A 15,192-nucleotide genomic window follows, 5' to 3' on the forward strand; every position below is an offset into this window, starting at 1 on the left:
ATCCAGTGTGTCCTTTAAGTGAAGGTCTTCTTATTAAAAAGCATTAAAACTTGTCCTTAGAGTTAACACAATTAAAGTTGAATTCACCTTTCTTAAATATTTTTTTTTAGGGTTTCCCTGCTGTTGAAGGATATTTCAGAAAATCTGTATTCATTGAGGATGATGATGTTTGGCTCTACTGAGAAGGAACTGAGACCCAGCAGTGATTTTCACTTGTTACCACTGGAGGAGCCAACTGCTGGAGAAGCACAAGAGAAACAAATTAGAGCACATAACATTTTTCCTGAAGTTCAAGATGAGGCATGGGATGCCACACCTGATGATTTAATTGAACAAGATGGAGAACAGGCACTTGGAAATCAAATGAAACAAGAAGATGGATTGGAAGATGCACTGGAAGGCAATAACTTGAAAGAGAATACAGAAAGAAATTGTTTCATGTCATTAGATATTACAGAAGAGGAACTCCAACTTTTGGAACAACAGGCTCAGGAAAAGGATCTTATTGATGTTACTAGCACATCTCCTGAGGTACTGACTACAGTCAAGAGCAAACAGTTTTCATTCATGAAGGTGGTTGGCTGATTTTTGCTATAGATGGGCAGATAGTAAATATTTTAGGCTTTGCAGACCACCTGGTTTCTGCCCAGTTTTGCCAGTTTGGTGTGGAAGCAGCTGTAGACCAGCAGCCTGTCTGTATTTTAATAAAACTTTATTTACAAAAGCAAAAAAGTGGGCTAGGTTTGGCTTGTGAGCTGTTGTTTGCTACTCCTGACTTAGTATGATCAACAGCGTTTTATAGTGGAAAGATTTTTAGTGTCAGTACATATTTGTTATCGTTTGCTAAGCATATAATATTTCTCCTGCTTTTTTACCTAGTATATACCTCTTCTTTTTGTAGATCCCTGTATACCTACTAGAGTTTACTTTTCCAAATGTGATTCTTAAGGGTAGTTTTGTCTCTTCATATGGGTTTTCTTTACTTGATATTCTGAGAAGGTTTCTAATAAACTCATATTTTTACTTGACATTCACCTATACTGTCATCTGGAGTCAGAAACGTCATTTTGGTCTTGATAGACTATTGTTAAACATTGTATATTTTTTCTCAACTTCATGTTTAGATTTCTAATCATGTTCTGATTTGATTAATTTATGAGATTATGTTTTTCTGTTTGCTAATAACTTAGGCATATTTTTTGAAATAGTGAAGTTGTTATTAGCGGAATTATGGTGTTTCTTTAAGATAAAAGAGACATAGCGGTAAACTTTTTATCTCATTTGTTTTTCATTAATTAAAAAATTATCTGTATTGCCCATATTTGGCAGAATTGTACACATTTTAAAAATAATAACTGCATTTTAAAGTTTTAAAATTAGATTTGAAAGTCATTTAATAGGATTATTTCCTCAGTTTTCTAAGGACAGATTCTCAGTATTTCTTTGTATTTGGTAACTATACTAGTAATCACTTCTATCAGTATACAAATGGATTTTAGCATTGTTTTCAAACTATTTTCATACCAACCATTTGTAAAGTGGACTCCACTTTTGGGAAATATCTTTTGCTAATTCTGTAGTACCTTCTGATTTTCTAGAAATTTCATATTACATATTCACTTTAAAGTGATAGGTTTCATATAATGATATAGAATTATGATCAGGATTTCATGATCTGACTCACATCTTTTACCCCACTTATTGCCATTTTTTATTGTGTAATAATTAGCATTTAAAAAATTCATGAGACCCCATTAAAAAAATAAAAGTATATGACTTATTTTAAGATCTTTTTTAAAGGTTAATTTTTGTGGTTAATGAAGTCTGTACTTCCTTTTCCTATTTCCAATTTAAATTTTAGACTTTTTTGGGGTCCTTCTGTATTTCTTTGGTGGGTTTCTTTCATACAGGTTACTATCATTGGACATTTGCTTTGAAAGGATTGCCAGATTATTGTAGTTTTGTCATATCTCCACATTGGCAATAGCTAATTAAATAACTTATCTGACACTATTTTTCACATACCTGTAGGTGCTATTTGTAAAATATCAATTTATTTAAAGGTATTATTAATCATTGTAACTTTTTGTGATCTTTAAAAAATCGGTGTCTATAAGAGAACAAGTATAGTTCCTGGCTTTGTACAGAATTTCTCAATATTGCGAAGAGGTTCCTGTACTCAAAAAGTTTGGGAACCACAGTTTGGGCTTTTTTTAAACTATAAATGAATTTGTCATTTGTATTCTCATTTAGAGAGTGTATACTATTGCAAGCTTGTTTATCTATCTTGTTTATTAGGTAAACAGATTAGTTTTTTTATTTGCTTCTTTGTTTCTATATTTATTCCTCCTTCTCTTTTTCCTTCCTCCCATCCTGTTTCCCTTCCTTTCTATCTACTTGTCACATAAACCTATAAATATATGTTATAAATTTATTAGCGAAGAATAGGAGATGGTCTAAAGATATTTAATGTAAAAGAACTTTATTTTTAGAAAAGAGGGTATTGAGTCAATTATACTGGAAACTAATGTTTGACAAACTTTTTTTTTTTAAAGCATTCATCTTCCAAGGATAATGAAGAGGATCTATCTTACATAATTGAGAGTGATGAAGATTTAGAAATGGAGATGCTTAAGGTATGTTTGCCATTACGGAAAATTACTTCTAGTTCTTTACAATGGACATTAATTAAGTAAAATATTGCCTGATTCTAAACTGGTCCTACCACAATGAGATTGCTGTCACTTATGTAGCATTAGATTTTGTTTTCCTTTTCATATTTCTTTATGTCTTTGTATGGCCTATGCATAATTTATTAGCAGTAGTGATGTAGAAGTTGTTAGGCAGTTAGTGTAGGAACTCTGAGACCTCCACCTGTTTTAATAAGCATCCCGCTCCATTAAACTAAGCCTATCTCCTTTGTCCTGAATTCCTGGCTCTTAGAGGAATGTGTCCTTGGTCTGATAAATTATCATCACTCAGACCCAGGAAGGGTAGTAATTAACTTGTGTTCCATATGCCTGAGGGAAAAACAACTGGTGATCATTAATCTTTAGTGCATACATCTGGTCCATTGTAAAATGGCTGGGAGTCATGAGAAATGGTTGCGGGTGGTAACTTAACATCTAAGAAGACTAAGAATCCAAGGATCAAAAGAAGCCATAAAGATGTCAAGTCAAACGTTGTGGTCTTTAAGCTGATTGGTTAGAAACAACATATGTTAAAAGTAAGAACCAATCAAAAGTGTACAAATCATTAAGAGTAAGGCTATAAACTGCTGTTAAGTCCCACCTTTGTGGCAACTTTACCCCCTCTCAGTGTCTGTCCTGAGAGATTTGTACTTTTCTTTCTGAAATAAATCCTGTTTGCTCGCTCCTATGAGTGTGCTGAGTGTTCACGAAGTTCATTCTTTGGCTCTGTGAATAGGAACTCGTATTCTCATTTCCTTAGTAACTAATTAGGTCACTTTCTTGTAATCTTTTCCTGGAATGTGGGTAGTGGTTCAGCTCTCCAGTATTAAAACAGGTTTCTCTTTCCTCTCATCCATGTGTGTCCACTTTTATTTGGAAGTTCTGTTTTTATACATTCCATCTTCTTTACTTTGGTTTTATTTGCTGTGGATGTTTTCTTTTATACATAATTTTCTAATGTTTTAAGTGATTCACTTTCCCCTATTACCAAGTTGAAAATAATATTTTATAATTTATGTATATTCTACTTCACCTGACCTCCAGTTCCTTCATCAAATCTTATGAATCAAGGATGGACAATTAGAAAGAAAAGCCTAAACTTAGCTAAATTAAGGGAAAATGAAGAAAAACATGGAAGTTCACCATTATGCATACTCTTTAATTCTCGTCTTTAGGTCAATGTGATTTTTCTTTGTGAGAGGAATGTGGATTCTGAATGTTAATGTGGGTTTAAAGTCTTAACTTCTCCCTTAATTAGCTGTGTGACTTTGGGCATGTTTCTTAGCTTTTTGATACTCCATTAACAGTTGTATTTATTATTAAGGTGTTACTTGTGAAGGGTTTAACTAAAGAGCCTGGCGTTTCCTAAGTGTAATAAATATTAGCTACCAGTAATAAAAGGATATAAATACTAAATCATATGCCTTTATTGATGAACCATTTCTCTGAAGAGTCTTATTAAAGTAGTGGATTTATAGGATACTTGTGGACTTCTACAAATTTATGTTATATATTGAACCTCTTAGAAGGCAACTTGGGTGCACAGATAAAAGTACTTTTTTTTACAAGTATATTTGTTGACTGGAATAAAAAAATATGAAAGACAATATCTTTTTTTCCCTTTTGAAGGCCTGAAATGAATACTTTTTAAAAAACCTTTTAAGTCAAACTTACTGAATAGAAGTTTTAATATAAAGAGAAAATGACAACTGTGGTTTAATAATTCTTCCTATTATTTCTCATTAAGAAATTTTTACAGATGAAACAATTTTGAAATACCTGCAGATTCATTAAGCAGATAATCTTCATTTAGGGGAGGAAATCAGATACCAAGCTGACATGAAAGCATTTGTTTTGCATTTGTAATATTCCTTTCCTAAAATTATTTCAGTGTTTTTGTTGTTGCTTTGACAACTCCAGAGACACATTTATTGTTGACTTATAGTTTAAACTTTATGCTTCCTCAAAAAATACTGTCGCTGACACATGATACAGAGAAACTCATTACAAGAATCACATTAAAGCCCACAGTTACCACTTGGGAATTGGAAGCATTGAAGTATGATAAAGAAAAAAATGTTTTAAATAATCTAAATGCAAAATTTATGAAAACTTTCCCTAGGGCCAGTTCATCGTATGCTATTAATGAACCCTGTTTGTGCTGGCAGTATTCCATCTTTGGCCTTATGCCTGAGAAACCATTCTTGAGCACATATTTAAGCGGGAGCACACATGTTCTTTTGTGGAATTGCTTGCGCATCTGCCAGCTTTGAACAAAATTGTAGGCTCTGTTAATAATACTCCTTTTGTGTTTGCTGAAAAAGATACAGCACTGTCAATGCTTTTGCTTTGAAAAATTCTTTTAAATGTTCAGTCTTTAGAAAACCTCAAAAGTGGCATGGTAGATCCAAATCATTCAGAATGCATAGAAATGGAAAAAAATCTGGATCTTCCTTCCGAAGAAGATGATGAAGATGAGAACGAAGCTATTGAAGAGGAAAAAGAAGTTGAGGAAGGTAAGCACTGTTGTGTGTTTGAACTGACTCGTCTCTGATACCTATCACTGATTTTAATTTAGGTTTTAATTTTAAACATTTTGGACATCAAGGATTCTGTGGCATGTAGTTAATTAGGCCCTGAAAACTTGTCATTAAATCCTATAGTGCTTTGGTCTTCATAAAGGACAGTCATACTACTTAGAAAAGTAAGTGATAAGAGTGTTGTGTCATTTGGTGAACATGGCGACGTGAAACTTTTCATCCTGAATTTTATACTTTGTCAAAAATGATAAAAAATCATTTAATAAGAAGCAGGGACTTGCCCAATGGCTCAGCGGTAAAGAATGTACCTGCGATGATGGAGACAGAGGAGACATGGGTTCAGTCCTTGGGTTGGGAAGATCCGCTGGAGGAGGAAATGGCAACCCATTCCATTACCCCAGTAATCTTGCCTGGAAAATCCCATGGACAGAGGAACCTGGTGGACTACAGTCCATAGGGTTGCCAAGAGTCAAACATGACTGAGCACAGTACAGAAATAAGAAATAATAAATTAATTACTTATATTAAACATTATTATAAATGGCATTGATAAATATCTGTTCTTCAGGTGCTTATTACTTAAAATAAATGGCAAAGTGTCAAATAGCAAAATGGACTAATTTTCATCTTGTATGTGCAAATTCTAGTAAAGAATCTGCTAAAAGAATCTTCTATCATTTAAGTATAAGTGATGATACTCATTATGGCAAGCTGTAGGCATCTCCTCAGAGAGTAGAATGCTCTCTGGAGCTAGATTTCTTCAATGTTGTAATATGGAAAATTTAAAATACATTTCATAAGTGGAAAGTATATGAAAATGTTAAAGTTTTTTCCCTTTGTTTTCTTGTATTAAAAATGGACAAATATTCATTTGTTTAGAGGTAGGTTTTCTTGACTCTTTGCTATTCTCTTTCTTGGCAACTCATGAATCCTTCAACTTGAGGGAAAAATGAAAATCAATGGGGTGAAGTTAACATAACTCCATTCTGCTTTGCAGTTGGATTTTTGATCAGAGATTTTTGGTGGAATGGTAATTAAAATGAAGGTTTTACCTATGGATTTTATTTGTGACAGTAATTAATTCCTGCTTACTGTTGACTGAAAATTGGTTATATTATAAAATTTGGATTGCTATTTTGTTGGCCATGGTTGGCTCTAAACGTTAGTTTTTAGAAGTATAACAAATTCTAAAACATTGTATTTATATGAAGCTGGCAAAAGTGTGAATCGTAGCAAAGTTCTTATCCTTAGTATTAAGAAATTAATCAAACAGTTTATCTGGAGTTGTGCCTGGTACCCAAAGGAAAAATAAGTGTCAGTTCAGTTCAGTACAGTCACTCAGTCATGTCCGACTCTTTGCGACCCCATGAATCGCAGCACGCCCCTCGCTGCCCATCACCAACTCCCAGAATTTACCCAAACTCATGTGCTTCGAGTTGGTGATGCCATGTAGCCATCTCATCCTCTGTCGTCCCCTTCTCCTCCTGCCCCTAATCCCTTCCAGCATCAGTCTTTTCCAATGAGTCAGCTCTTCGGATCAGGTGGCCAAGGTGTTGGAGTTTCAGCTTTAGCATCATTCCTTCCAATGAACACCCAGGACTGATCTCCTTTAGGATGGACTGGTTGGAGCTCCTTGCAGTCCAAGGGACTCTCAAGAGTCTTCTCCAACACCACAGTTCAAAAGCATCAATTCTTCGGTGCTCAGCTTTCTTCATAGTCCAACTCTCACATTCATACATGACCACTGGAAAAACCATAGCCTTGACTAGATGGACCTTTGTTGGCAAAATAATGACTCTACTTTTTAATATGCTATCTAGGTTGGTCATAACTTTTCTTCCAAGGAGTAAGCGTCTTTTAATTTCAAGGCTGCAGTCACCATCTGCAGTGATTTTGGAGCCCAGAAAAATTAAGTCAGCCACTGTTTCCCCATCTATTTCCCATGAAGTGATGGGACCAGATGCCATGATCTTCATTTTCTGAATGTTGAGCTTTAAGCCAACTTTTTCACTGTCCTCTTTCACTTCCATCAAGAGGGTCTTTAGTTCTTCTTCACTTTCTGCCATTGAGCAAACTCTGGGATATGGTGAAGGACAGGAAAGCCTGGAATGCTGCAGTCCTTGAGGTCGCAAAGAGTCAGACATGACTGAGTGACTGAACAACAACACAGTAACTAGGTTCTTTAAAAGAAGTCAATAAAATAAAACTTTCTCTCACTTTGTGTACCTTTATTTTAACATAAATGCCCATTTTATTTTAAGACTATCTGTTTCCAAGACCTACTGAAAAGCAAATTAACTGCCTCAAGACCTACTTTGGCCATTCTAGTTTTAAGCCGTGAGTATAGTCTCAGTTAATTAAATTACTTATTTACTGTTTTTTTTTTACAAACTTAAAAAGACAAATAATCCATCCATTGAACAGTAAAAGTACAACTTCATTATAGTTTATACGTGCTACACTGTAATTTTTCTAAGTGCAGAATTATTTTGAAGTAATATTTATATAAAATTCATATCTTCATATTGTTTTTATAAGTAAGGAAAATGGTTTTCCTTAATATAGAGTTCTGAGTTTAAATACATTAATAAATTCATCTTAAGTTAATCCTGAATTTTATTTTATTACAAAAGTATCTGTGTGCCTGTTTTGTGCATCTTACTGTCTAATGCATATTGATGTAATAGAAATTCATAAGACAGTAGTTTGAGAAACAGTGATAATCATATCTGTTTCTACATGCTGCTGCTGCTGTTTTTACATAGTCAAATGTATTTACATCCAAGGGAGCACAGTTATAAGTTTTAAAATGAGAGGAATACAAATGAGATGAAGAACAAGTGAATTTGAATAAAACTGTTGGTAATAGGAATGTAAAAATCTATACTGTTTTTTTTTCTATTCTGATCTTAAAACATTTTTCTTAGATTAAGCTGTGTCCTACGCATAGTACACATCAATGTACATATCTATGAATTTTCACAAACCAGACACGCTGTGTATCCAGCTTTCCGAAAAGAAAGATCAGATCATTATCAGCATACCAGAAGATCACCTTTCTAGTTGTTTTTCCCTCAAAATTTTATTAAAAGAAATTTCAAAGATACTGTAGTTTTTTTTTTTTTTTACAATGAATACCTGTATATTCACTGTTAATTCACTATTAGGATTTTAGTATACTTGCTTTATCACATATTGATTATCTGTCTATCCACTTTTTAATCTATTCAATTTTATTAATAAAATGCATCTCAAAGTAAATTGTAGTCATCTTTTCACTCCACCCTAACTTCTTCAGCATGTAAATCATTAATATAGTTAAATATTTATTTTACTTTTTAGCTAAAATTTGCATATAAGGAAATGGTTAAACTTAAGTGTTAACATTGGCAAGTCTTAAGTGTACACGCACACCCACATGTAACCTAAACCCTTTAAAAAATATGTTACATTACAATCACTCCAAAAGGTTCCCTCATTTCCCTTCTTACTCAGTCCTTGCACCTAGAGCATTTCTCTTATTATTTAAATGAGTGACTCTGTTGGATATCTAGATTGAAGCTTGGAATTTATTTTATATTTTAGATAATTAACAAAATTTAATGCAGATGGGTTCATGTTTGGGAACGCATGTAAGAATTAAAGATTTTAAAATTAAAAAAATAAAAAACTAATTAAAAAAAAAATTTAATGCAGATATAAATGGAAATACTAGTTGTTCAGTCACCTTGAATGGGAAGTTGGTCAAGCAGGAGTTCTGTTTTAAAGCTCCAGAATTCACGTATTTTTACTGAAACTTGGAAATGTAAAAGGAATTCTGGAGGAAATGAAAAAATAAAATGGCTTTATCACATATCAATTATCTGTCTATCCATTTTTTAATCCATTCAATTTTTATTAATAAAGTACATCGGCATAAATTGTAGACATCCTTACATTCCCTTCTAATTACTTCAGCAGGTAAATCATTAACTGTAGTTAAATGTTTATTTATTTATTTTACTTTTAAGTTAAAATTTACATGTAAGGAAATGGTTAGACTTAACTTGTCTCTTCCATTTCGTATTAGTAAAACAGTGCAGCCTTTTGCTTTTCATCCTCCAGGGTTCAGTGGAAAGTGATTCATTCTGTACTGGAAGAAAGAAAAGATAATGTTGTTGTCATGGCAACTGGTAAGTTGTACTTAAGCAAATAACTTATTCTTTAAAAAATAAAGCTTCAAGATTTTGAAATACTTGATCTTTCCATAAGGTATGTATGTATACAAATGGTGTAAATTGTAGAAGAGAATGAGCTGAGGGTAGATGCTTGAATTTTGCACGAATTAACTCTTAGGAAGGTAGCACATTAGTAGTGACTGTTCATCTCATGCAAGTACATTGTAAGAAGAAATCAGAATACCAACAATCTAATTTTATTTCTCTGAGTGTATTATTTTTATTTTAAGGGTATGGAAAGAGTCTATGCTTCCAGTATCCACCTGTTTATGTAGGTGGGATTGGCCTTGTCATCTCTCCCCTTATTTCTTTGATGGAAGACCAAGTGCTTCAGCTTGAGTGAGTAAGGCTTTCAGAGCCACATTGCCACCCTTTTTTTTTTTTTTTAAACTCCTGTGAAGGAAATACTTGATTTATCATGTATGTTAAAATCTAGTTCCTATTAACACATTTCTATAAATGTTGCTTTGTCTTCACTAGTAATATATGACACTTTAGTGGAACAGCTTATCTTCTTTCTTGAGTTCTCTGTAATTTAGAGCTACCAGATGACCCCCTGCCCCCAAATTTTTTTAAAAAGCAAATTTTATGCTGGTTAACACTACATATCACAAAATTCTTCTCTCTGTTGGTTACCCTTCTTCTTTAGCTTGGTATGAAGTATATACATAGAGGTGTAGTTTTCATTTATGAAAACCATTTAAATTCCTTCAACTTGTGCTTGCAGTCTTTTTGGAAAATCCACCTTAACAACCAGTCTTCTAATATAGCCATTGAAGGAATTTATTTACCACGTTAGTGAGTTACAGAAAGAGATTGCAAAGAAGAGAAATGTACATCATAACTTTTTGTTTCTTCTCATTTAAAAATGAAGTTGATATTTGTAGTGTGCACATGCTTCCAGGATATTTGTTTTTCTTCTTACAGAATATCCAGTATTCCAGCTTGTTTTCTTGGATCAGCGCAGTCAAAAAATGTTGTAGAGGATATTAAATTGTAAGTTATTTATATGATTCCTGATCATGTTGTCAAGTGTCTGTGGTGTTTTTCTCAGTGGAAAAACCTGACTGAACTTATTAGCCTACCCAGTATATTGAGATTCATCCATATTGTTACATGTACCAATAGTTCATTCTTTTTTATTAGATTACATTATGTGGATATGCCATAATTTGTTTATCTGTTCACCTGTTGATAGACATTTGGATTGTTTCCAGTTTGGGGATTTCACACATAAAGATGCTGTGAGCATTTGTATGTGTTGTTGTGTTTAGTCCTGCGACCCTGTGGACTGCAGCCTACAATGTTCCTCTGTCCATGGGATTCTCCAGGCAAGAATACTGGAGTGGGTTGCTATGCCCTACTCCAGGAGATCTTCCTGACACAGGGATCAAACCAGGGTCTCCTGCATTGCAGGAGGATTCTTTACCCACTGAGCTCCAAGGGAAGGCCTGTGCTGAATTACATAGTTATTCTCTGTTAAGTTTTTGAGAAACTGCCAGAATTTTTGAGTGGTTGTACCATTTTACATTCCTACTAGCAGTGTCTTAGAATTCTAATTTCTCCTCATCTCGGCCATGACTTGGTATGGCCAGGGTTTTAATTTTAGCCATTTTAATACAATGTCAGTGTTTGTTTAAAATTTTTTTAATTTAGTTCCATCTGTGCTGGGTCTCTGCTGCTCTGCAGGCTTTTCTCTAGTTGCAGAAGAGGGGCTACTTTCTAGTGGCAGTGTGTTGGGTTCTCATTGCAGTAGCTTCTCTTGTTGCTGAGCACAGGCTTCATGGTGCGGGGGCTTCAGTAGTTGTGGCACGTGGGTTCAGTCATTGCTGCTCCCAGGCTCTAGAGCACAGGCTCAGCAATTTCAGCACGTGGCATGTGGAATCCCCCAGTACCAGGTATTGAAGCTGTGTTTCCTGCATTGACAGGCAAATTCTTTACCACTGAGCCACCAGGGAAGCCCCTCAATGTGTTTTTCATTTGGATTTCCCTATGAGTACGTTCGGAGACGGCAATGGCACCCCACTCCAGTACTCTTGCCTGGAAAATCCCAGGGACAGTGGAGCCTGGTGGGCTGCCGTCTATGGGGTCGCACAGAGTAGGACACGACTGAAGCGACTTAGTAGTAGTAGTAGTATGAGTACGTTAAGGCTGTTTATTGTCACCCTGCTTATTTAACTTATATGCAGAGTACATCATGTGAAATGCCAGGCTGGGTGAAGCGCAAGCTGGAATCGAGATTGCCAGGAGAAATATCAATAACCTCAGATATGCAGGTGACACCACTCTTATGGCAGAAAGTGAAGAAGAACTAAAAAGCCTCTTGATGAAACTGAAAGAGGAGAGTGAAAAAGTTGGCTTAAAGCTCAGCATTCAGAAAACGAAGATCATGGGATCTGGTCCCATCACTTCATGGCATATAGATGGCAAATAGATGGGGAAACAGTGGAAACTGAGAGATTTTATTTTGGGGGGCTCCAAAATCACTTTAGTTGATGACTGCAACTGCACTTTAGTTGATGAAATTAAAAGACACTTGCTCCTTGGAAGAAAAGCTATGAACAACCTAGATAGCATATTAAAAAGCAGAGACGTTACTTGGCTATCAAAGGTCTGTCTAGTCAAAGCTATGGTTTTTACAGTAGTTACGTATGGTTGTGAGAGGTGGACCATAAAGAAAGATGAGTGCTGGAGAATTGATGCTTTTAAACTGTGGTGTTGGAGAAGACTCTTGAGAGTCCCTTGGATTGCAAGGAGATCAAGTCAGTCATTCCTAAAGGAAATCAGTCTAACACTTTGGCCACCTGATGTGAAGAACTGACTTATTGGGAAAGACTCTGATGCTGGGAAAGATTGAAGGCAGAGGAGAAGGGGACGACAGAGGATGAGATGGTTGGATCGTGTCACCTACTCAGTGGACATGAGTTTGAGCAAGCTCCGGAAGTTGGTGATGGACAGGTGTGCTGCAGTATGTGGGATCGCAAAGAGTCGGATGTGACTGAACTGAACTGAAAGACTAATTATGTTGAGCATCTTTGTATATACTTATTAGCCATCTGTTTATAGTTTTTTTAATCTGTGTATCTTTGATGAAGTGCTTATATCCATCTTTTGCTTATTTTTTTTTCTCTTTTGAATTTTGATAGTTTATATTATACATTCTGAATATAAATCCTTCACTTGCTATGTGGTTACCAAACATTTTCTCTTAGTTTATGACTCCATTTTTCATTCTCCTAAGAGATTTGTGTGTGTGCGTTTGTGTGTGCTAAGTTTTATTTGGGGCAAAATGAGGACTGCAGCATGGGAGGCAGCATCTCAGATAGTTCTTAGAAACTGCTCCAAAGAGGCAGTGGAAGGAAGATCAACATACAAATTTTGGTGAAGGCGGACCATTCTCCTAACAGTTAGTTTGGAAAGTATCAGGTTTTCATTTGTTTAACGTCCAGTTTGTCAGTTTGTTTTTTTTATGGATTTTGCTTTTACTGTTGCTTTTGGTGCCTCACTCAAGGTCACAAAGATTTTCCTTTATATTTTCTTCAAAAAATGTTATAGTTCTGTGTTTTACATGTAGATCTATGACCCATTTTGTGTAAACCTTGTATGTTATATCAGGTATTGACTGCAGTTCTTTTTTTGTTTAATCTAGGCACATCCGTTTCTTCCAGCTCCATTTGTTGGAAAGATTATCTTTTCTCCACTGTGTTGCTTTTGCACCTTTGTAAAAACTAAATTGACTAAATATACATGGGTTTATTGTTACAGTGTTTAGTTTCTATTTTCTCACTCCGTTTGTCTGTCTTGATTGGTGTCTTGATTCCTATAGCTTTATAATAAGTTTTGAAATCAGGTAGTACAGGTCTTCCACTTTTGTTTTCTTGTTCTTTCAAAGTAGGGTTGTTTTTTTTTTTTTTTCCCAGTGTTTTGGGATCTATTCTAGCTCCTTTGTATTTCAATATCACCTTTTTAACTAAATTGCCAGTTGGGATTTGATTAGGTTTACTTTGAATCTAGATATCTAAAGAGTCAGCTGTCTTTATAGTTCTTATCACTGTTTTACCCTGAAGAACTGATGCACATTGAAGTTAAATACTTGCCTAAGATTACTTAGCTTGTAAGAAGTAGAACTGAGATTCAAACCGAGATAGTTCTGGCATCAGAACTAATTATACAGTTCCCTGTGTTAATTAGACTACTGAGTTAGTTTTTAATGATATGAAAAGCATAACTTTTTTTCTTAGTTGTTTTCTACCCATTCCTAGTGAAAGCACCATGCCTAGCACACAGTAGATTAAATATTTTGAAGTGGTTTCATAAAGAATATTATTTCATTTTATTTAATTTGATTTACATCTTCATTTGGTAGAATGGAAAAGAGACTCTACCTATTTTGCCCTAGCCCTAACCTTCATTGCAAACATTGTCTTAATTAGGATTCAGTCTGCACAGAATAGAAATCAATCAAACTAGTTTAAACGAATATGAAATTTTATAGTAAGGATACAGGAATGGCTTGTGGATCCCTATGAAAAGAAATTAGCCAGCCCTCAGGAAGAGACTGGAATCAGTATTGAAAATACAATAGGGCATTTTTTAAAAAATCTAAATTCTCTGTGTGTCTTCCTCTTTCTTTCTCTCAGAAGGTAAGCATTCTGTGCTGTTCTAGTCACAAAATAGATTGCAGATATTTTTCATTTACATGTTACAGATCTTGCTGCTTGGAGGCTGACTGGTTGTTACTTGGTTAGACCCCCAAATTCTAGGACGGAGACTGACTAACTTGACCTTAGTATGCTTTGCATCACTGGCCCAAGAAGATGTGGGCAATAGAGCAGAATATACAGGAGAAACGTGGGCGTTGCGGGTTTCATTGTGGAGATGGGATCAATTGTGTAGGGTAATGGGGTTGTTGTTCTCCAAGGAAGGTGGCATGTAGGTGGATTGCTAACGTATAGAAAGTTTACTGTAGGCTTGATCAGTTAACTCAAGCGCTGTGATTTGGGGGCTAGACTGCTGGAAATCAGAATCTGGCTTCTAATGGCATCTTATACTGAGTACTTTCTGACTGGTGTTGCCATGTTTGTTTTGATGAATTGAAATGAAATCAGAGAACAAATATATGTGCATATGTCCACATATGCATTTTGTTTTTATTAAGTGGTGTAATGCATTATTTTAAAAAATTATACTGTGTTATGGTTTTCAGTTATATTCACTGGGTGATTGTTTTTACATTTCCTATTTCTTTGTTTTACAGAGGCAAATACCGGATTGTATACCTAACTCCAGAATTCTGTTCAGGTAACTTGAACCTGCTTCAGCAGCTTGAGGCTAATATTGGTAAGTGGGATGATAGAATCTTTATAAGTACTTGTTAAAGTGAGATATTCTTTAAACTTGTGGATGGATCCGGGAAATCTCTGCCTCTCCTGTCCTGTCCCACAATTCCTTTTGCCCTAGAAATTAAGCTCCTGGATTATAATTGCCTGTTTGTATACCTGTTTTCTTCTACTGGACTATAAACTTTTTAGGGGAAAATGCTCTTCTTATTTATTTATATTTTCTTAAATGGCACTCCAGTACTCTTGCCTGGAAAATCCCATGGACGGAGGAGCCTGGTGGGCTGCAGTCCATGGGGTGGCAAAGAGTTGGACACAACTAAGCAACTTCACTTTCACTTTTCATTCTCATGCATTGGAGAAGGAAATGGCAACCCACTCCAGTGTTCTTACCTGGAGAATCCCA

At 35.1% G+C, this 15,192-nt stretch overlaps 1 protein-coding gene across 12 annotated transcripts in view; it reads left to right on the plus strand.

Moving 5' to 3' along the window:
• WRN (WRN RecQ like helicase) overlaps positions 1-15,192 on the plus strand; it is a 114,416-nt gene that overhangs the window by 37,208 nt on the left and 62,016 nt on the right. For all 12 annotated transcript variants that reach the window (XR_011253545.1, XR_011253547.1, XR_011253546.1 and 9 more), the window contains 8 exons: positions 111-531; positions 2,556-2,636; positions 5,065-5,206; positions 7,492-7,567; positions 9,335-9,402; positions 9,678-9,786; positions 10,375-10,443; positions 14,705-14,787. Coding sequence is in view for 8 of the 12 variants with exons in the window: in XM_069573349.1 (XP_069429450.1) it covers positions 111-531; positions 2,556-2,636; positions 5,065-5,206; positions 7,492-7,567; positions 9,335-9,402; positions 9,678-9,786; positions 10,375-10,443; positions 14,705-14,787 (1,049 nt within the window). In the remaining 4 variants the exon portion in view is untranslated. The remainder of the gene's footprint in view (positions 1-110; positions 532-2,555; positions 2,637-5,064; positions 5,207-7,491; positions 7,568-9,334; positions 9,403-9,677; positions 9,787-10,374; positions 10,444-14,704; positions 14,788-15,192) is intronic.

This window comes from Ovis canadensis, chromosome 26 (assembly GCF_042477335.2).
Source record: "Ovis canadensis isolate MfBH-ARS-UI-01 breed Bighorn chromosome 26, ARS-UI_OviCan_v2, whole genome shotgun sequence".
NCBI lineage: Eukaryota > Metazoa > Chordata > Mammalia > Artiodactyla > Bovidae > Ovis > Ovis canadensis.